General features: G+C 36.3%; 1 protein-coding gene across 1 annotated transcript in view; it reads right to left on the reverse strand.

The window, feature by feature from the left end:
- Positions 1 to 24,518, reverse strand: part of LOC150092609 (inactive phospholipase C-like protein 1) — a 571,653-nt gene that overhangs the window by 468,601 nt on the left and 78,534 nt on the right. The window contains exon 6 of the mRNA XM_090414457.1: positions 5,864 to 5,976. Coding sequence (XP_090270583.1) covers positions 5,864 to 5,976 — 113 coding nt within the window. The remainder of the gene's footprint in view (positions 1 to 5,863; positions 5,977 to 24,518) is intronic.

The raw sequence follows: 24,518 nt of genomic DNA on the forward strand, positions 1-24,518 counted from the left end.
TAGATGCAAAAAAAAAAACAATGCGTCCAAAACAGAGTTCAAAAGAGCAAAAAACAGGAAACTAGCAGCCTGTCCAAATGGCAGCTGAGCCTTTTGGTCTCTTACAAAAGCAACTGGCCATAACTTCTGCCCAACACTATTCCTGTCCTTATCATACTCGGATGGCTCTATTGCATCATCACCCACAGAAAAAGCTAATCTTCTGGCTTCACACTTTCCTTCCAATGCATGCATAACTAACGATGGTAAATGTCCCCCAACCACTCCAGACACCCAACATACAATGCACCCTATAACCTTTTGTCAGGATGAGATCGGAAAAATACTGTCCAAATTAGACACAAAAAAGTCTCTTGGCCCTGATGGCATTCCTCCAATTGTCCTGAAAGTTTGTGCACCAGAACTGACTCCTATGTACTCTATCCACAAACTGGAAACTGACCTATATTCAGCCTTTTCCCAAGAAAGGTGACAAGTCACTGCCATCCAACTACCGCTCTATCTCGCTTACCTCAGTCCTATCAAAAGTAATGGAAAAAAATCATCAATTCCTAACTCCTACACTACCTTGAAGACACCCACCTAATAAATGACAGCCAGTATGGATTCCGTCGCTGCCAATCAACAGGAGATCCGCTCACATATGTCACCCATCTCTGAACAAATGCCATGGAGAAGTTTGGCGAATCTCAAGTGGTTGCACTTGATATCTCCAAAGCCTTTGACTGGGTCTGACACAAAGGCTTACTAAGGAAACTACCATCATTCAGTCTGACCCAGGAGTTCTGTAGTTGGATTGCCAGCTTTCTGTCTGGATGCATCCTGTGTGTGATGGTGGATGGCTCCCTATCCTCTCAACATTCAATTAATGCCGGAGTTCCACAAGGTTCTGTCCTCTCACCAACCCGCTTCCTGCTTTATATCAATGACCTACTTCAATTGATCTCCAACCCAATACACAGTTTTGCAGATGACAGCACACTACACTTCTCGATTGCATTTGATAAACCTTACCCTACACAACTCACCTCAAAACACAGAACATTAACCACCACCACCCTCAATTCTGATCTCCAAGACATCCTACAATGGGGTTCAGATAACCTCATCGATTTCAGTGCTAAGAAAACCCAGTTCTGTACTATTTCCCATAAAAAAGAACCATTTTTTCCCCAGTATCCTTTTTAACAATACTCAAATTTCCAGAGAGTTTGAGATCTCTCTTCTTGGAATTACCCTCACATCAAACCTCTGCTGGCATAAACACATCACACCCATTCCATCCTCAGCTTCAAAAAAACTAGGATTTCTCTTTCGCTCAAGACGTTACTTTATCCCTGAATAGCTGTTAACATTATAGAAATCACAAATCTGCCCAGCAATTGAATACTGCTCCCACATATGGGATGGGACCCCTAAAAGCTCTCTCAAAATGCTTGACTCAATACAGAGGCGAGCAATTAGACTTATTAATGACCCATCTCTTACCAACTCCCCCCCCCCCCACTTTTGCACAGATGTATGGTTTCTGCAGTATGTATATTCTACAAATATTTCCATGGGAAATGCTCATTTGAAATAACATCAATAATTCCTCCACTCAGTACTAAGTTCATTGGAACAAGTGCAGCTGCTGCTCAACATCCCTTCACAATACACCTAGAAACAAACAGAACAAGTTTCTTTTCCTCCTCCTTCATCCCTGCAACTGCGGCACTGTGGAAGTCTCCCACCTGTTGTGTTTCCCAAGGAATACAATTTACAGTCATTTAAATCAAATGTAAACAAGTTCCTCCTTTCCCAACCCACTACTCATACACAGTACTAATGTATTATAGGTTCATAAACCAATCTCTTTATGTTGTGCCCATGTGTATAGGCACAACATTAAAAAAAAAAGTGTAAGCAAACAAAGTTTGCGCATGAAGTAACTTCACGACTGGACTAATTGTATACAGTGGCTAATGACTTCATATCAATTGCCTTAGTATCCCATAATGCAAAGAACACTCTCTTTCAGACAAGTATAATACTATGCATTATGGGAAGGGCAACTACTCAGACCTGTTTTGACTTTTAATCAGTTATCATCATAAGGCATCAGACCCAGAAGTGATACCAAGGTTGAAGTAATACAGAAGTGATATTTCCACATACAAGTAGTCAAAAGGTGTTAACACCTTATTACTAAAATACTCTGGATTAGAGATAGATGTTGAAAGTTTTTTCACTTCGTTATACTATAAATTAAAGATGCCAAGAAACTATATATATATATTTAGTAATAAGGTATGACACCTTTTGACTACTTGTAGATGGAAATATGACTTCTGCATTACTTAAACCTTGGTATCACTTCTGGGTCTGGCTCCCACTGATGACACCTCAATAAAGGTCTGAACCAGTCTGGGAAGTGCCCTTTAACATAATGCATAGCATTATACTTGTCAATTAGGACATGTACATTGCATTATGGGATACTAAGGCAACTGATGTGAAGTCATCAGCATTGATATACAAATCACCCAGTCATGAAACCCAGTTTGCACTTCACTTGCAAACTTTGTTTGCTTACATTTGGATAAAGGATGAAACCAAGAATATAATTTCTTGGCATCTTTAATTTATAGTATATATATATATCAATTGCCAAGTGAAAAACTTTCAACAACACATTGATTATTAGAAGCCTGAAGTGGCTTGTAAAAAGTTCCATGTTTGGTCTCTAAATAGCAGATTTCTGGATAATGCAATTCTTAACATATCTGCAATTTAGTCCTAGGGAAATAATACTAAAAAAAATATAGTATAGTTAGTATCATGGGTAACCTATAAGTTAGCAACCTCTTCACAGATAGACAGGAATGATAAAAATAAATAAATAAATAAATAAAAATCTGCAAAATCATGATTGTGTAACAAGGTTCTCTAAGAATTTTCTGCTGATCTTGGGAAAAAATAAACAATTTGGTATGCAAACTATGTGGTGTAAATGGAACCATTTATATTTCATAGCTTATACAGTATTTAAGATGCAACTTGAAAAAAAAAAAAAGATAGTGACTATCACTACTGTTATTGACAATCTGCTATTTATTGGATCATGTTATTATGAAAAGTGATTAAATCTAACATACAAATATGGGATATAAAACAGTTCTTCTCACAGGATATTATGTCTGAAGAACTGGGCATAATATCCTCTATTCTTTCATAAAACTGATACAGTTATTCAAGTCTTTAGGCCAAATTAATCCACATACAACCTATTTGTGAAAAGGATTACAAATCCTTACCATCAAAACTACTGTCCAATTTCCCTCACCTCAATTCTTTCTAAAGTAATGGAGAACCATCAACATTCAACTTTTTCACCTTGAAAGCACTCAACTAATAAACAATTACCAATATAGATTTCACCAATGCAGATCAATAGAGGGATATACTTACCTATGTCACCCATCTCTAGACAAATACCACTGAAAAATTTAGCAAGTGTCAGGTAGTAGCTCTTGACATCTCCAAGACTGTGTCTGATACGAGTCTATTAAATAAGTTCCCATTATTTAGTCTATCCTATGACCTCTGTAACTGGAATGCCACTTTCTGACTGGACACATGCTACACATGATGGATGAGGGTACCCTGTCTTCTATGTATCTAATGCTGGAGTTCCACAGGATTTTGTTCTCTCTCTCACTCTCTTCCTTGTAATATATCAAGGACTTGCTCCAGTTGACCACAAACACAATACACAGTGTGCTATCAGTCATTTTCCTGATGAAGCATACAAACTATGCCCTATACAAATCACACAACCTCCAGAGCAACAACTTCTATTGTCCTTAAAGGAATGCCTCAGGAAGTTAACAGGAGCCTTGGCATATCCGTTTAACATAACCCAAGTCCCAAAAAAGTGGAAAGAGAATAAAACTGCACTACTTCACAAAGGGGGGGGGGGAGATAAGATAGAGGCTACAAATTACAGACCAATCTATGTATCTGGGGTTGTGGTTAAGATGTTGGTGAGGGCTAGGATTCAGAATTGGGTTGATAATAGTAGTTTTCTTTGTGATGGTCAGCATGGGTTTGTTAAAGGGAGATGATGTTTCAGCAATCTTTATGTACTAACAGGGTAACAACTCCATCGAGCAAAGCACGATGCATATACTATAGTGGAATACTTGAATTTTTCAAAGACCTTTGACAGAGTGCAACACAACAAGCTGGTAACTAAACTAGAAACAGATGGAATAACAGATTAGCAAGTTGGATAAGTGACTGGCTGTCAAGTAGCTATCAGCAGGTTGTGTATGGAGTGACATCTCAAAGATCACTACTGGTGTGCCATTAAGATCTGTTTTAGGATCATTATTGTTTAAATGGTTTGTTAATGAGAATGGAACAGGAGTAACTGGACATATGCACCTTGCAGATGATACAAAGTGAGAACTATGAGGAGTAAAGAAGATGTGGCCTTACAGAAGGATCTAAATAGAATTTGAGTGAGCAAGCGAGTGAAATTACAAGTTCAGTGCTGCAAAGTGTAAGGTCTTGAAATTGGATAGACCCAAATGGTAATACAGATGAAATATCAATTTATTTATACTTCATATCTATATTATTTCAATAGCATTCAAAATATGATTTCAATGGGCATTTCTCATCCATGTAATAATAAGTGCAAACACATCAAAGCCAGTAAGGGGATTAACAGGGAAATTCTGAGGCAGGTGGAGCAGATAACAGATCTGGAAGTGTGATCGTGGTGGACAGAGCCTGAGTTTAGGGATCACATTGCTAAAAACTGTGAGCACATCACAATTGATTATGGCAATGAGGAGGAATTTAGCATATAGAAGCAAAAAGGTTTATGGTTCCTTTGTATAACAGCGTGATCAAGTCGCATATGAACTACTGTCTGATGATCTAGTCATCTGATTTTCAAGAGAATAAGGATATCTTGGAGTTCAGAGATGATTCATTAAATTAGCGTTGGATCTTTGGAATCTGGGATATGATGATAGAGTGAGGAATGCAATTTGTAGAAACTTGTGAATAGAAGAGGGGATATAATTGAGACATGTAAGTTAGCAAGGGATTGTTACTAGATCTGGAGGAATTTTTTTTTTTTGTAGAACAGATGGAGAAAGAGACTATCCCCTATAAACGTATAAAGAGGATGAGCAAGAGAGTGAGGAGTAGGTTCTCTATATGAAACTAGATGGTGAATGGAATGAATTGCCTGAGTGCTTATAACTTATTCACAATGTGAAACTTGTGAATAAGTTATAAGCACAATTTGATGATCTTTTTCATGTAAGAATGTTAGCCTCCTGCAAGAGTCTTGACTCTTGGAAGGCCAATGTTAATAATAAACACTTTTTCAATTAACTCTATATATACACACACACACACACTCTTCATCATTTTTGTAAACTTTGTCTTAAGAAATATAAATGCACATATACTTGTATACACTATGTTGTACAAGTTTGCTTTACATGCACTCGCAGAGATATACAATTAAATTAGAAGAATCAGTAACAAAGATTTCCAAATGTTTGTTTTGTTCCCAAACTCGATATTCTAATACATATATGCTTTCACTTGATTTTAAGAAACACATTTAAGAAGTGACTACAGAAATCCCTCAATTATCAAACCACAGCGAGAGAGCAATTTGCCAGTTGGATAATTGCAGGCTGGATAACTGAAGATCTAATTACAAGATTCTATATACCATAAGTAAGTTGACATACTAACCCATTCAGAGTTCAGTTAAGTGAATGTTCATTAATTTGAAGGTTGGATAATTGAGAGACTGCAATAAGCTAAATTACTAAATAATATTATTACCCACCTTACTAACAAAAAATAAATTTCTGGTCTTGTAGATGTTTCTTTAAAGATACTGATGAAATCACTACTGTCTATTCTTCCTCTTTCTTCTCCAAGCTTTCCGTGTTCAAATTCCTAATTTAAATAAAGTGATAAAGAATATACATAACTAGTGGCGTTACACATCTAATCCACATACAAGAAGTTGTAGAACATACAGGATGTTGATGTTGTAGGCAGAAGTTAAGGAGGTTTTTTTTTTTTTTTTTTTTTTTTTTTTTAAAGCTGGAGGTTACAGCCATTATTAGGAACAATTAGTGAGAAAGGCAGTTCAAGAAAACAGACACATGGAATCAAAGAGGAAAAGCAAATTTGGATAAAATATGTTGGGTAGCTGCTACTAGTGTTAAACAGTCTTAGCGGTGTGGAGAAATGATGGATACCAGTCCAGCAAAACAGTGCCCATTAAAGTAAGCTTTAAAAAAAAAAAAAAAAAAGCCTAAATTAAGACCATCTGTTAGCAAAATTCCTTCCTCTGGACAACATTAAGTTTTTAGAGTTTTTGGTGCACAACAGCAAACATAAGAACAGTATTCTAAGATTGGGCATATTAGAACTAGAGTTGGTAAACTGGATGACAAGGAGCTTCGAGTGGAAAAGGATGTTTTAATAAGGAAGCTAACGATATGTCTATGCAGGAAAGAGGTAAATACTGGCCCCAAAAACAGATACAATTCTATCTGGTGATTTGTGCATTATCAAAGGTAAGGGAAAGTGAATTGAGATCCTTTTTGTAAAGAAAGATTCTAGCAGCACTGAGGGTGACTAGGTTACCCTTGCCTTATTTTAGAATGGTTTGGGACAATAATAATATTATTATTATTATTGTCCCAAGACCCCATGGAGTCAAAGACTCATCTAGGAGGTCCTTTTTATCATACAGTTCACAGCTCATCATACCGTGCTTTAAACACACTCAAATTCTCTGCAGACACCAGACTTTCAGGCAAGGCATTCCAATCATTCACAACTCTGCATAAAAATAACCTGTTTCTCACTCCCCTACTCACACCCTCTTTATAGAGTTTCCAGGGATGACCTCTGGTTCTCCCCTGATCTCCCACTATTTTCTGTAGAACCTCTCCAGCATTGATCCTATAACAATCCCTTACTAACTTGTAGGTCTCTATCATATCGTCCCCCTCTTCCTCCCATCCACAAGACTCTGCAAGTTGCATCTTCTCAATCTTTCCTCATACTCGACATTCCACAAGTTAGAAACTACCTTAGTCAGTCGCCTCTGGACCCTTTCCAACATCTCTTCATCCTTCTGAAAACCAGGTGACCAAATCTGGGCACAATAGTCCATGTGTGGCCTAATCAAAGCCTTATATAATGGAACAAGAATCTCCCTACTTCTACAAGTCAGTGTAGTCCACATCATTCCCAGAAGCCTTTGTTTTGTCTTCATAATTGTGGCTATGTGTCCACTAAATTTCAGATCCTTATCCACTATCACCTCCAGATCTCTTATTTCCTCCACCTCCGACAATATATCCTCACCAAGCATAAATTCTGCATCCCATTTTTGTTTTCCAAATTTTAAAACCTTATATTTTGCAACATTGAACTCACATCCCCATTCCCAATCACTCAATTTATTCAAGTCTTCTTGTAAGGCCACAACATCTTCTCTACTCTTCATAGTTTGTCCCAACTTTGCATCATCTGCAAACAACTGAATATCTCCATCCAAATCTTCACCAATATCATTAATATACAAGTTAAACAGCAATGGTCCTAAAACAGACCCCTGAGGCACACCATTAGTAACTTTCCTTTTCCTGGATATCACTTCTCCATACACAACTTGTTGATACCTATCAGATAGCCAGTCTCCAATCCAATGCACCAATCTAATATCCAACCCTATCCGCACTAGTTTGACTATCAACTTATGTGGTAATCTATAAAAGCCTTTGAGAAATCGAAGTATATTACTGTGTATCCTTCTTCTCTGTCCATGGAAGCAGTCACCTTATTGTAATAAGTAAGTAGATTAGAAAGGGAGGTCAAAACATGACCTCCCTTTAGCAAATCCATGCTGTCCCTCAAAGATAATACCATTGTTGTCAACCCAATTCTGGATTCTAGTTCTCACAAGCTTCTCCAACAACTTAATCAACACCTGACACACAGATAGGCCTATAGTTTGATGCTTGAGTTCTATCACTTCCCTTATGAAGTGGCACAATCTTACTCTCCTTAGGAACTTGACCCAGTGCAAGACTCGTATTAAAAATATGTCAACTCCCTGGCACATTCCTTCAGAATACATGGTGATATATTATCAAGTCCCACAGCCTTATTTACATCTAGTTTGCTCAACTCTCTATAATCAACTGCTCTCAATCTTTCCATGAAGTCACATTCACAAGATTGAAAGATGAACCTTTATGAACTGCTCATTAATTATCTCCACCACACCTTCTGCAACAGCTGTCTTTATACGATTTTCTCCAATCAATGTCATCCTTCCATAATCGTTCTTTCTTTTGCTGGCTACATATCAAAAGAACTCCTTAGGATTCTTTTTGGCTTCATTAGCTAACTGCTGTTCATACCTCTCTTTAGCTACCCTCACCAACCAAGTCACTCTCCTTGCCTGGTCTTTGTAATCCTCATGGAATTGGTATTTCCAGTTCTCTTATGCTGCCTCCATAATGCCATTTTTCTCTGTATCGCAAGCTTAATCTCTTTATTCATCCATTTCACATCTACCTTAATTAACCTTCTCACCCTTAGAATACATTTAGAGATTGCATCTACTAGATAGTTTTTGAAAATCCCCCAAGCTGCATTGCTCTCTTTTTTCAGCTAACTCCTCATTCCATGCTATGCCTGCAAGCTGTCTCCTGAGCTCTTCATAATCACCCCCCCCCCTTCTAGTTCCACATGGAGATCAATTTTAAGACACTGGGTTGCAGAAGATCTTGGAACTTGAGATGTTTGTCCACTGTGCTGTTTATAATTGAGTTGGAGGAATGGCATGTATTGTCATGTCACAAAACTATAAATAGAATTACTGCTCAGTGAGATAGTTATTTATGCATAGAAGAAAGAGCAGAGCCCTGATGCATTCCTGCATTGGTGAAGAAGTGAGAAAGCCATCCACCATGATATGACAGCCATCCACCATGACATTCACCTTGGTCAACTAAAGAGAAAGCTGGCTATCAAGAGAGAAGGTAGGTTGAAGGATGTTAATTTAGAGAGCAAGTTTCAATGCTAGTCAATCAAACATTCTAGTAGTGTCAAGAGCAACAGCATAGGTTTCCTCAAACCCTTCTACAGTATGTGTCCAGAAATAGATAATGTAGGCTGAAATCTGCCATAAATCAGGTGGTGGAATCTGTATTGGTGATTATTAACTGGTGAGCTTCTTGTTAACAAAGCAACTGACTGTTGATGACTTTCTCTAATACCCCAGCAATGGTAAGCAGTTTAACAGGAGATTTCTCTTTTTTTGGAATGGACTGAACATAGGCCAACTTCCATGTAGTGAAAATGCCAGCTAAATATGAAGGAGTATACATACAACAGGTGTTAGGTTTAGAGCACAAGTTGTGAGACATCAGGACCAGATATCACTTTGGTATTTGAGTTATAAGATTCTTCTGATGTATTTTTTCCAAACAAGAAGTATTTGGTGCACTGTTTTGTATGGGTAGGAAGTGATTCACCTTGGTAATATATAAAGGAATCAGAAGAATAATAACAGGAGACCAGCTTTCTTTTTATATATTGTAACAGTGGTGCCATCTGCAAGAAAGAGGTGAAAGCATAGATGAGCAGAAGTTGCACAAAATGGTCTTTGCAAGGGACCAGAAGACAACTGCAATTTGGACTGAAAACATTTCTGAATATCTTCAATGTTCACAACTTAAATGGGCAGATTTTTCCAATTTTCTTGATCAAACCTGGAGGATGCTGAGGTGTTTGCTGTTAATTAATGTAAATGGTCTACCTACCCAACAGAATATCTGATAATACCATTCTCCATACATCCTTGACTTTTCTAACCATTTTTCATTCCAAACATACTGCGAATGTCAATTATCATAATGTAGACCATAACCTTGTTCATGTTTCAATGTCACTGGGATCCATTTCTAAAATATGCAAAGTGGGATGATCTCAGAGATTTCTACTCTTCTATCCCAATGCTTGATTTGAATCCCACTGCAAAAAAGGATGTTTGTGAACATCTTCAGGTAATAGATGAATTTCAATGCCTGATGTAAAACTACCAGCCTGCTTTAAATTAGAGGCTTAATGCGGCTTGAAAAAAAAAAGTTTCCATGTGCAATCTCTATAGCATGAAATGGATAACCTTACTCTATCCTTTAATACCATCCAATAATACATTAGTATTCACAGGGATATAAAAATTTATTTGAACCCCCCGCCATAATACGTTAGCATTAGTACTGCGAGTACTAATAGTAATGTATTATAAGGATGGGATTGAAAAGAAGCAACATAAAGGAACTAAGGGTGTATGCAGAATGGTGCTACAAAAATCCCACAAATCCCATATGAAAATAAACAATCAGGAGTTAAAGAATTTACAGGACTCAGGTTAGTAGTAAGATGCTATGTAAAGAGCTGTACAGTCTATAGAAGAGGTGTTGCACATAAGCTAAACATAAATCATGGCAATTAACACCAGTCAATGCAAAGAACATTACTGATCTGTATAGTTTTTCCAGTTCATGGTATGGAATGTCAAGTATTCTACTCTACACTCTTTTCCATGGATAAGTGTGGGCGTGACAGATGCCTGTACATGCCTTATTCCTGAGTGCATCTCCCAAATTGAGATGTAATGATGGAAACTTAATGGTCCAGAGCTGTTTCTCCTGGTAGGGACTCAGATCTTCAACTGTATACCTGTGAGGGTGAACACCAATGAACATTTAACACATCTGGATAATACACTGCTCCTAAAATTGTTGCAGTTTTACGGAAAAGACCCATGTGTCTTTCTCCATATATACCAATGCACTATATATACTGCAATATGGACTGAAGGAAACAGTGTAAGAAAAAACCTAGTGATGTGCATAGAGTCCCAATTTCATCTCAAGAGAACCACCTTCTGGATGAATTGAAACATCTAGTATGGGATAGACAGCATGTTCAGTAATGGCACATAAACTGTGGTCATCTTGAAGGAAGAATAATCCAAAATGCTAAATTTGTTATCAAACTGGTGGAGAAAATGACTAATGATGGTGCAGGATCAAAGAGGGTTATAAATGCTATTGAAATGTGGATAATTCAGGTTTCGGTGAAATATATTGCTCTCCCATCTCTTATTTCAACACAGTGTACATGCACACTGCTAAATAACTGGAAAATGTTTATTACCTTCCTGTGGGGACTAGAAAGCTGAAAGTGAATAAGCATTTTCCAGTTACTTAGCACTGTGTATATAAACTGTTGAAATAAGAATTGGAAGAACAATGTTAAGGTAGTTTTGGGTTAATAACCAATGAGAAAAATCCTGAAGTTTTGGATATTTGTTTAAATAGTCCCCTGCTCAAAACAGTATGATCACTGGGAGAAATGCTGCATTTATGATGGCTATTGTTATATAGCATGAGGTGTGTAAGGTGTTTGTTGTTGATCATGAGAGAAAATGCACAAAAAGCAATAAAAAAATTTTTTTTTTAAATTCATAACAGGGGACAAATAAGAGAAGACAAGGTAGTTTGAAGATCCACATATCTAAAATTTTCTCCCAATTAGCAAATGTCAACTGTAATTAAGAAGTTCAAAACATGTATCACTATCATTTCCAGAGAATATTTTAGCTTAACATTATTACTATTAAAAATTTGAAAAAAAAAATTAAAAATTAAAAATTAAAATTAATGCCTCTTAAAAGGTAAAGAACTAATATTCAGATGCCTGGTCAAAAGAGGGCTAAAGACATTCTCCAAGATAAATTTCATTACTGCAGTGCCTAGAGCTAAATCTCAGAAGTCTAAAACACTACAATATGAAGTACATTGATCATCAGTGAAGTCTATATCCCTGTAGCCAACAAACATTAAACCAGACAGGCAGAAACTATCCAGGAGTAAACTAATGCAGGCATGAGTTGAGGTGTAGTATGCATATCCACTACAAAGGATAGGCCAAGCCTTGTACTATTAGGCACTTTGCTTATTGGAAGCAATTGATTTTAACTTCCAATAAGCTCAAAATTTGATTTCATCAATAAGACTAATTTTACTGTGGCAAAACCACTCATCACGATATTAATTTCTGTGGAATAAAGAAATGTTGCTGTCTGTATTAACAAAAGAGGTATAGATGGCGTATACGGGCTGATGTGCCAGAGTGTCACGTGACTAAACGCAAGTGCTCATCGGTGCGCCTACAAGGCGTGACCAGTCTTCAAAATGGAAGCGTCCTTGGAACAGCGTTATGCGATTAAATTTTGTGCGCGTTTGCAAAAATCGGCATCGGACACTTTTAACATGATACGCGAAGCTTTCCATGATGAAGTAATGTCGAGGACAAGTGTTTTTCGCTGGCATAAAACTTTTAAGGAAGGAAGGCAAAATGTGGAAGATCTTGAACGTGAGGGAAGACCTTCAACGTCCATCACAGAGACAATGATCAACACAGCAGCAATTATCATCAAGCACGTCAAAAGGAAGCGTCCATTGTTGAAGAATGGCTTCTTATTGCACGATGATAATGCAAGGCCACATATTGCTGGTTGTGTAGTGGATGTTTTGCAGAAGAACAACACAGATATCCTACCACACCCTCCATACAGTCCTGATCTCGCACCGTGCGATTTCTGGCTGTTTCCTCAGCTCAAGAAACCACTAAGAGGCCACCATTTCGAAAGCAACAAAGCATGTGTAAAAGCTGTGGAGGCGGTTTTGAAAGAACTCTCAAAAAACGGACTCTCACATGTGTTTAAGAAGTGGACGCAACGTTGGGACAAATGCATCGAGTCTCACGGTAGTTACTTCGAAAAAGACCATGTAAATGATGACGATTAAAGGTAATCTGTTTTCTGTATAAATATAGTCTTATTACTTATTGAACAGCCTACGTACTACTCATATCAGTTATCCCAACTGCAGACGCATTCAGTCTGATATATCAAATAAGAGAATTTCGAACACTGAATCCTCTCTCTTTTTGATCTTTGGTTAGAAATCTCTCTCTCACTCACACTATCAAATTCATCTCCTATCTCTGTCACTTTTCAAATGAAACCAGATATTCTAAATTTATTCCTTTTCTTTAAATCATTAATTTTCCTTTGTCAACCTTAATAGAATTTCCAAGATTTTTAATGTCCGATACTTACCTGTTCCAACTAAAATGATCTAGCAGGTAGATGCTGAAGCTTTTGCTATTGCCAATAATTTCAATAAATCTACTACAAATACAGATAAACCCAACCCTACATGCTGGATTTTTTTGGCCCTTACAAATATACATGGATATCATCTGTCCTCAAATCTAGTATTAATTCCTCTTTCAGGTTGCAACACACAGCCATTCTCACTCGTGTTGTCAGGAATTATAAGAATGTCAAGTATGATGATCTTTGTGATTTACATGTCTAATTTCCTTGGTTAATTACTGTTTTGAGTAATCTAATCCAAAGCATTTGCACTAAATTCGCTTCAAACACTACAAATTCTCATCCCTTATACAGATTCTCCACAAAAAAAAAGTGCCAGAGCTGGACAAGAGAAGTCACGATATAACAGCTGCTTTTCATCAGAATCTTGCTTTTCTGTTTATACTAAAGCTCAAAAGAATTTTAAGCAAACTATCTACACGTATGTAACTGATTCTGAAGGGGCTAAAAGTATGGAATTCTGACTTTCAGAATTTTGGCTTCTGAAATCATGAAATCTTGCAACATGTCCAAATAAGTCACAGTTCTATTGCATTGTTAAAAAACTTAATCTACAAGCTTCTTACTTTTATTTCCATTCTTGCATTCATAATCTTGGTAAATGTCCTCCTACCATTCCAAATATGGAATGGTAAGAGCATTTAATACCCCAAATGATATTTTTTGTAAAAAGCTTATCTAAATTGAAGGCAAACAAAAATTCTCCTGATCCAGATGGATCCAGTTGTTTTGAAGGTCAGTGCTCTACACTACACAGTTGAATTCTGCTTTATGTTTTCTTTATTTTCTCCTATTCCACTACATGTATTTATAGTTTGGAAATTAGCACACATACCTAAGATTGCAACAAATCTTTAACAAATTACCATCCAATTTCTCTCACTTCCAATTCTCTAAAGTAATAGAGAAAACCATTAACAATTAAAGAATACTAGCTTCCAGCTTTTCAACTAAACAAATAATTCTTAGTGTGGATTTCACAGCTGTCACTCAACACGAAATCTTTGTGATTAAGCCACCTTTGGATAAATGCCATGGAAAAGCTTGGGAACCTCAAGTGTCTGATATCTCCAAGTATTTGATTGAGTTAATATAGAAGCCTATTAGGCAAGCTTTCATCATGTGGTCTGTCTTCTGACCTCTATCTAGATTGCTAGCTTTCTGCCTGGAAATAAATATGTGATGGTGGATGGATCTTTATCAACAAACTTTGCAACTAATGTTAGAGTTCCAAAGCCTTTTTTTTTTTTCATCTATGGTTTCCTTCTGCATATTAATGTCTTTCTCCAGTTGATTGCAAATCCAATATACAGTTAGATTTACAATACACGTTACATTTTATTGCATTCCTCTTTCTCATTTGACGAATTTGCACACTATATAACCACCAAAATGTTGAAAGTATCAATTTCTACAACCCTAAATTGTGATCTTCAACAGAATTCTGACAGCCTGGTTAATTTCAATGCTAGTTAAAATCAATCTGTCTTATTCCTGGCAAAAAAGAAGGAAAAATACTTCTAGCAATCTGTCTCACTTTTGACAAAACCCATTCAAAAACCCCAATTCAAAAAAAGAGAATTAAGTTGATAAATGATCTTTATCTCACCAGCTAACTGTTCTCTTTCAAAGACAACTAAAATGACGTGTATATTCTGTCCACTCATTGATCATATTCCATTACAACAAAATCAGTAATACTTGACAAAACAGCTATTTGTAATGATCAGCATTTACCAACAGATGCGATAACCTGTTTATAACATAAAACAATCAGCATCACCTAAATAAAACTGATAATTAAATTAAACTTCTGATTTTTATTTTTACTTGTCAACTAAAAGCACATTTTTCTAGCCCTGTCTTATTAGAATTAACCATCTTATTATTGCAGTAATTAGGTTTCTAAGAAGCCATGTTACTTGGCCACTGATAATATCAATGCAGCTAACGAGGATTTAACATGTTCATGCTGTGGGCAGCGTCTGTACGTACATAAACTGCTGGTGAGAAATAGCTTTAGTGTATGTATGCTGCTTCCACTTCAAGCAGTTGCATTTTCATGAAGCCTATATGGCATATTAGTTGCAACTTTTTTGGTAGAATTTTATTTGTAAAATTAGCATTTGTGAAGTGTCTGAACGATATTTAAGTCAGTTAATAAAATTATTAACTGACTTAAACACCGAGAAAAAATATAAGAGATTTAATAATATATATATATATAATTTGAAAGAGAATGTTAGGACAAATGTGTTCAGTTAATTATATTTAGTGCTACAATAAATCTGTTCTACTTGCATACATGCAGCATGGTCTGTGGGAGGGGAGTGTTTTTCCATAGTGTCATTCTAGTTGTCTCTAATTACACTAATTGATGCTAAATATACTACATAGACTGAAAACATCTCTGTACTGTATTTAGGGATAAACAGAGCTATTTGTTTTTCTTGCTTCTGCAGTATAGCATCTGCTGAGGTTGGAATGTTTTCCATGGTAAAGGGACATTTTTCTTCTACTCTTTGAAAACAACAGACGTAGTAAAAATTTATCTATTCCTGAATAAAAACGAATACTTCTATTACTAAAGAAAGAGCCATGAAGCTTCATTTCAGTGATGTGAAATTACATAGACAAAGTGGATACTAGATCCAACATTAGTTTGAAGCCAAATGAAAGCTTTGTAAGTTGACCTGAGAGCTTACGAGAATACAATCCTTGGCATCTCCAAGTTGCTTTAATTTGCACTACTTAAAAGACACGAGTGTTGCCCAAGCATCCATATAGTTGCCTTTTATTAGTGCATTTGATAAAGGTTTCACTGGCCTGACAGCTGTTTCGAACTGGTTTTCGAAGAACAAAATACTAGCATATGTGAGATATCTGTTATTGATAAAAAAAAGTACCACTGACAAAAAAAAAAAAAAAAAAAAAGCAGTGAATGTAGAATTCACAAAAGCATGGATAATATCAACATTAATTGGATATTATACATCCTGTATACTGAACATCAGTAAACATAAGAAAATTCTTAGAAAATTAAGCAAAATATAAATAAAACAGAGAAATAAATAGATATAAATTTTACAAGATGATCTACTGCTCCATCAACCCACACGTATTCCTGCCACACTTTAATGAATCACTTGATCAACATTATTAGTTCACTGGATTAACCCCTCCTTATAGTTACTTATTATTTACCGAACTGCCAAATATATACAGTGAATGTTTATTATTGGTTAGTTATTTATATTTTGTAAACAAATCTCTTTCCCTTAATGATGGTTCACATATTTACATCTTTGAGTAATTCAAACGTACCAACTAAAGATAGCATTCTGCTGCTCCATCAACCTACACATATTCCTGCCACACCTCAATGAATCACTTGATCAACATTATTAGTTCACTTGATTGGTCCCTCCCTATAGTTACTTATTACTTACTTACTTAACTACCAAATGTATACAGTGAATGTCCTCCGACCCAAGCAGATTTGGTTACAATTAAAAAACTGTTATAATAAATTTAGTTTAATCCTTTATCCAAGCATAAGCGAACAAAGTTTGCACCTGAAGTATCTTCAGGACTGAGGCAACTTGTAAAGGTGGACAAAGCTCTCATCACTCCTGGTCTCAATATCTCCCATAATGTAAAGCACATCTCCTTGCGGACATGTATAATGCTATGCATTAAGGGAAGGGCCACTACCCAGACTGGTTTTGACCTTTATTGAGGTTTCGTCAGTGGGAGCCAGACCCAGAAGTGGTGATACTAATGGGAGCCAGACCCAGAAGTGGTGATACGAGGTGCCAAAAACCTTTTGGCACCTCGTATAAGCAATGGAGAGGTCATATTTACTTATACGAGGTGCCAAAAGGTGTATTACCTTATTATTAAATTACTCTGGATTTAGAGAAAGATATTGGAAGTTTATTTTCCACTTGGTTAGCCTATAATAAATTTATATTATATTATATAATAAATCTATAATAAAGACAAGGAGTGATGAGAGCTTGGTCCACCTTTACAACGAGCTACCTCAGTCCTGAAGATATACTTCAGGCGCAAACTTTGTTTGCTTACGCTTGGATAAAGGATTAAACTAAATTTATTACAGTCTAACCAAGTGGAAAATAAACTTCCAATAAAAAACTGTTACAATACATTACACTGTGGCTGAAATTTTTACCAGCCACAGTGTGTTTTTTCTCATCCCATCGCACAGTTGGATGACTGCGACAGAGCTATAATCGTACCAACATGATGTGTTAAATATTTTAAAAAAATTAAATAAATGAAAGATGCTTTTCACACAAAACTATAAGTAATAGGAAACAGGTCACAATAGAATGAAGACATTGTCATGTGAACATGACAAAATAATATTAAATATGAGAAATATCAAGTTCCAGAATTAGAAACAAGTTAAAAGTCTGAAAGATAATGTAATAAAGTATGATAACAAGGAAGAATGAAGGGTATAGTTACATAAAAAGAATAAATGGGAAAAGAATGCCCAGAAAGATATCAGAGGCAGAGTAGAACAGACAAAATACAGAGAAAAACATAAAAAGTGCAAACTAAAGATGTAGAAAGCAAGACTGGCATGCATTCTACATTTTAAATAATTGCTAACTGCAGATACAGATACAAAATAAGTGGAAAAAGAAGAATCGGAAGACCAAGAAAGAGATGGCATGAGACCGGAATAGGCCACTTGGCCTAAATTCCATGTTAGGAAGAAGAAGCTAACTGCAGAAAAATTTATAAAACAAAAGGTTTGACTTAAAGATTCTACTTTAAAAAAAAAATGTCATATCAAATGTTATTTTATGAGCCTAACTTGTCATACTTTTCTAATGTCAAATCTTGTAAGTAAAGTAGAAATAGTCTGCTGGAACAGTGAATAAATGATAAACTTTCTCCCCACCCAACCATTTCTGCAGAGTTCAGAATTCATTTTTCACTTTGTTATAATGAATTCTTGCTATAATAAACAGAATGAACCTGTTCACTAAAATAAAGTATCGAAAAGTCTAAACCAAGCCAATAGAACATCACTGCTACATGTTAACGATGCCTATTTTTCCTATGCTGATAATTAAGTTTAATGGAATATAGTATTAGCACAAAGAAATAATTAAATATAAGTTTAACCACATCGCCGCCAATATGGATAAAATACATCACTCCTCTACACTTCGTATCCATCATATATTTCAATGTAATATCAATGGCATTACAATTTTAACATGCACTTCGCATCCATGGTAAACTGGACGTATATATACGTCTTGGACAGTTGGGTGGTTAATAATTGCAATATTTCATTCTGTACAAAAGGCATCTTCTAAGATACAATATAAAATTTTAATAATGTGTGTGCACGAGTATACACAAACACACAGTAAGTGGAAGAGAAGTCTCAAGGTCCTGGGTGAGAGGATCTTCTATTGTTGCTGATAGCTAGCCTTGAGTGTTGGGCAGGAGGTTTAAGAATTAATGTTTCCCAAATCTTGGGGAGTTTAGTACAGCCATATTTATTTAGATTATGCTGGTTTTTTTTTTTTTTTTAAATTTACTGCTGGTTCCAAAACAAAAAAGTCATGTGTGTAGGTCCCCCCCCCCCAATTCTCCACAAAGTATCTAAGACATGGTCAGCTAGCCATAACTGACCACAATTGTGACAAGATGTATTTCTTGTGTTCCTTGAGGTGGATGTTTAACAGATCTCCCAGTTTGTCCATAACATGACAAGTTGCAAGAACAAAGAACTTTGTGCACACATGAAACAGAGGGGAGAGAGTTGATCTATAGGAGAGCAAGTAAAAACAGCCTGAATCGTGAGATGCAGCTGCTTTTGCAGGCTGCAAGCAGTTTAATCTAAATAAATATGGCTGTATTAAACTTCCTAAGATTTGGGAAATGTACGTCTTCTGTCAACTGCCAAAGCTAGCTAGCTACCATCACCAACAGAGAAGCCTTAAGAGGGTGCCTACCAAGATGATGTCTCTGCAAAAGAGACAGATGTTTTCGTTACATTAAAACTAATTATGAGCTTAAGCCAGCACACCTAAGCCTTAACATATGTTATTCTCCCTATGGCAGTGGTTCCCAAACTTTTTCCAATTCTCGGCACCCTTACTGAATCCAGGTTTTCCCAAGGTGCCCTATGTCAAATTCTAACAAGTACACTTTGCAAAATAGCGAATAATTATTTTTAATTAAAGGATTAGGTAAAAATAAATAAAACACGTATTTAAGATCACAAAAAAGAGTAATTAAACAAATTCAACTAATTATCATTAGTGGGATGGATGAGCCTGTTGATCACCACACATTTTCTCAAATCTTGGAATTAAACTGGACACAGCCACCCCAATTTCCTTCTCCACATTGATTTTCGCATGATACTTAGTTTTTATCACAGCGACCGCCGAAAATCCAGCTTCGCACAAATAAGAAGTCGCAAATGGAATTAAAATTCTTTGAGCTTTTTCACTCAGAAGGGGATATTCATCTTTTACTGATATCCAAAATTCAGTTAATTCCATGCTGCTAAATTTTGTTTTCAATGTATTGTCGCAAGACAACTTATAAGATTCTCTTCTGCAGCAGTAAAATTCAGATGGAGTACTGGCATTAAATGGATCTTGAATCCATGCAAATTTATCGATATTATCATTTTGAAAATATTTCTCAAACCAGGTGATAAGCTGTGATAAGTGTTCTTCAAAAATGGATTTCATACCTCGAGAGAAATCAACTCCATTGGAGGTCAAAAACTGTTGCAAGGGAAACATTCTTTGCCTCTGTCTTCATTCATTTTTTTTCCATAGTTTTAGTTTTTTTTTTATAAAAGCTGAAATTTTCTCAATCAACTTTAAAAGGTGCATGTTGCATCCCTGCAGGGAGAGATTCAGAGCATTCATCTTTTCAAAAATATCAGATAATATGCTAGTTTTACCAAAAAATCTTCATTCACAAAATTTTCGGTATACTTCTAGTCTTCTTCTTTAAGAAAAATATAAATTTCCTGTCGCAGTTCAAACGTACGAGACAAAACATTACCACAAGAGAGCATCGCGAAGTGCTGTAGTACAACAAAGACGTGTGCTCGGATCTCATATCCTCACATAGTTTTTTGGAAAACCTTGCCTTCAATGGCCGAGTTTTTATAAAGTTTACTACATTCACTATATATTCTAAGACCTGGTTCAATGTAGGACTCAGATATTTTGATGCGAGTGTGCTTCCTTGTGAATAATGCAATGGGTCCACAGTGCATCAGGGGCTTTGCTTCGAATAAGTGCCTGCAATCCTCCATAATAGCCAGACATAGAACGAGCACCGTCAGTACAGACACCAACACACTTAGTCCACTTCAAATTATTTTCAGATATAAAAGTATCAAGGATCTTGAACAAGTCTTGAGCCTTGGTACCAGCAGTGATACTTGTAGAAGAGAAGGTCTTCTACAATGTTATTACCATCTAAAAACCGTATATAGCAAATCAAGTGAGCATTATTATTATCTGTGGCCTCATCCAGCTGCAACCCAAGTTCCTTCCCTTGTATTTTTTCAATTAATTGATCATTGAGGTCCTCCGCTATGTGCTGTATACTGCGACTGATGGTGTTATTGGACAAAGGCACTTTTGAAAGCAGCTTCCCAGCAGACTAATTGATCATAATGTTCACCATATCTACAGCAGCTGGTAGAATGAGTTCTTCTGCGATGGTATGAGGCTTCTTATATTTCGCAATTCTATGTGCCACCTTGTAAGATGCTAGCAAAGCATTGCTTAGTATTGACACCTGCTTATAAAAACTACCCTTTTGTTGATTTAACTTTCTGGTAAACTTTCTGGTAAAGTAGTCACGAGATGTACTAATCATGCTGGGATGATTGGTTTCTAAATGGCATTTCAACTTACTTGGTAGCATGCACTCTGGTGCTAAAACTGTTATACACAGAACACACTGCGGCCTCCCTTCACCATTGACTTCTGTTGAAGTAAAACCAAAGTCTGAATAACTGTCATCATATTTTCAATATTTACGCTTCTTCACACTCTTGCCACTATTTGATGGTGTGCCCTCTTTATTTTCTCTCTCACAATGCTTATTACTGTTTAGTAAAAAAAAACGATCCATTTTTAAAAATACATACGAGAAGAATACTTCAAAAACTTCACTTGACTAAATCACAACAATATTCAGTTGATACAATCTCCGAAAACTAATTCAACACTAAGACCACGTGAAAGTGACAGCTATTTATATACGAACACAAAGTACCGAGAAAGTTCGAGAAACTACTAAAACAATCGAGAAACTTAATTATTGTAGATGCCACATCCTATCACATTGAATTGAAAATGGAAATAAAATTATGAAAATTTTGTAATCATGGCACCCCTGTAAGGAAGCTGCAGCTCCCCAGAGTGGCACGGCACACACTTTGGGAACCATGCCCTATATGGTATTATAGTCAGAGTTGACTGTATTTAAGTTTCCAACAAGAACCAGTTCTTCCATTATGGCAGTTTACCTTTATAAAGGTTAACATATTTCATTCTGTCCATGCAGTTAGCCTAGTGGCTATGCGCTTCGTAACCATATGCCTGGGGAAGGAGTGTCCTGAGTTCGATTCCCGTCGACAACGTGAGGAGCTCAAGGATCTTCCCCAGCCATAGCCAAGTTAGCTGGTCTTGGGAGTGGACAGCAGGGTCCCCCCCCCCCAGTTTTAGGAGATTTCATTCTCACCATCATGTTCAAAAACAAAAAAGCAAAAATAAGTTGCATTTAATTTTTTATTCATGCATCATCAATCCACTTTAAGCTTTATCCCTATTCAACAAATTTATCATTATTTTGATAAATTCCTGATAAAAACAAAGGGCCTGGTTTTCATTATAAGGAAATGCCTCATCTGGCATATTATTTATATTACTGTCACAGCATCAATAAATATACAAGTGAAACACCTACTATAAGGATGACCACAGGAAAGTAAAAAACACCAAGTAATAATTCTCAGATTTCTCCACAATGAAGAACTCTGCAGATAACACTGTTTTTAAATCTAATTCAATCACTCACTACAATAAACTACCAGATATTACAAGCTTCCTAACTATACTCCTAAGGCAACTTCCACGGATCAACCCAAGTTCTACCCCTTACGTGCCACAACATGCAAAATCTCACTGTAAAATCCTCTTACTAACTTCAATGTTTCTATCATATCTACTCTTCTCATTCTATTACTCAAACTTTGAAGGTCACATTCAATCAGTCCATCATTATAATGTGTGCAATTCTACAAACAAACCATATTTTCAAATGTCTTCATCTCCTTGGAGCCAAATGACTATCACACACAGCAGTAGTCCAGATGTAATCTTATCAGTCTTGTAAAATGGGAGAAAACTTTTTTTTCTTACAGGTTAGCATACTCTTTGACAGTTAAGTCATTCAATGTGCAATGATTTAACCACCTCAGAAATGCATTTCCTAAACTAACTATCCACCATAACTCACAAATCTCTAACTGCTTGCAGCAAATTCCCATTAATATAACATTGCCTCCAATGACCTCCATTCAAAATGCATAACCTTGCACTTCGCAACACAGAACATTCATAGTAATTTGCTGTGGATACCAGACTATCCTCAATATCACTAATATACAAGTGAAATGACCCAAGTACACAACCTTGCACCACTGGTTACCCTTCTCTTCCTCCTAACGCTATACACGACTTTCTGATACCTGTTAGTCACTCACACTTCTATGCACGTCACAAATTTATTTTGCGTAACCATTCTCTTGGAATTTGTATAACAAGCTCTCACATAGAATCGTGTCAAAAGCCCAAGCATATTGTGTTATATTCATTCCCCTTATTCAACTATGTTGTTGCTATCATAAAACATGACCAGACTGCTTAAGCAAAACTTCTCCCCCCCCCCATCTCCTTAGGATGCAATTTCTAATCAGCGTCTATAATACCTTGATGACCACACCAGGGATACTGTCTGGTCTATAATTCTCTACATAAGTCCTAGAACTATGCATTGGGTGGGGTGGGAGTGGACATATAGCTTTGTATAATAGGATTACCTTGCTCTTCTTCCACTTAAGAATCATGCATATGCTTAGTCTCAAACTTAACAACCAGGTCAAGAATTGCCAACTCTCCTGCATATTCCTTCAACACCTGTCATTAATATCCCATCCAAACAAATTACTGTATTGAAATCAAGATGCTGCAATAAAATATCTTTAATACTACTAGCTCACTTGCCTCTATTCCTTCATCCCTCACCTCTTTGGCATCCAGAGATCAAAACGGCCTGCCCAGAATGTGCACTATACTAAAATGGACACAACTATTTCTAGTATACATATGATACTTTCCTTCTATCTGAAGTTATTCCAGTTATTTTTTTTTATGGTCATTCTTCCTTTAACTTGTACATAGCAATAAAACTTTCTCCGATTTTTCTTGGCCTGTTCAGTTAACTTCTTTTCATAATCAGATTTCAGTTTCCTGATCACAACCTTACTCTCCTGACCTAATCTTCAAGCTGCTCCCGAGCCTCATCATCACTCTTTTCAGCAGTTCCCATTTTTAGGTTTTATTCATTCATTTCACTCACATGTGACTTATTCCTAACTCTGAAGATCAACATCTTCACTTCAGATAATGCTCTTTTTCAGATACCCTCTGACTATTTACTATGCAAAGTTGAATCCTCCACCATGAAGAGTTTCATGCCAAGGCAATATTTGCAAGCTGCTTCTCAGATTATTATAACAACCCACCTTATAGTTCTGCATATGCTCCTTCTTAGTTAAATTTCATGTGCATTATCGTATCTCAAATTACAACTCCATGATCACTCTCAACACCTGGAGACATAAGTCATCTAATTTATAGACAGATTCTTAAATGCTATTACTAGATCCAATGTTCTTGTATCACGAATCCCTTCCATCACATGCTGCTTAAGGTATTTATCTCTCAACGATTCTTTAAATTCTCTTTACTTTGCCTTGCATATTTTCTCCTCCTTCCTTCCAGTTTATATCCCTATTAATGAAATCACCCATAACAATAGTCCTTCTCTTCTCTTATCTATACAATTTACCCATCTATGTCTATGCAGATACTCCTAATCTGTAGAAACATCTAACTGC

Source organism: Typopeltis vanoorti, chromosome 25, assembly GCF_054136105.1.
Source record: "Typopeltis vanoorti isolate ZY-2024b chromosome 25, IOZ_Tvanoo_1.0, whole genome shotgun sequence".
Classification (NCBI taxonomy): Eukaryota; Metazoa; Arthropoda; class Arachnida; order Uropygi; family Thelyphonidae; genus Typopeltis; species Typopeltis vanoorti.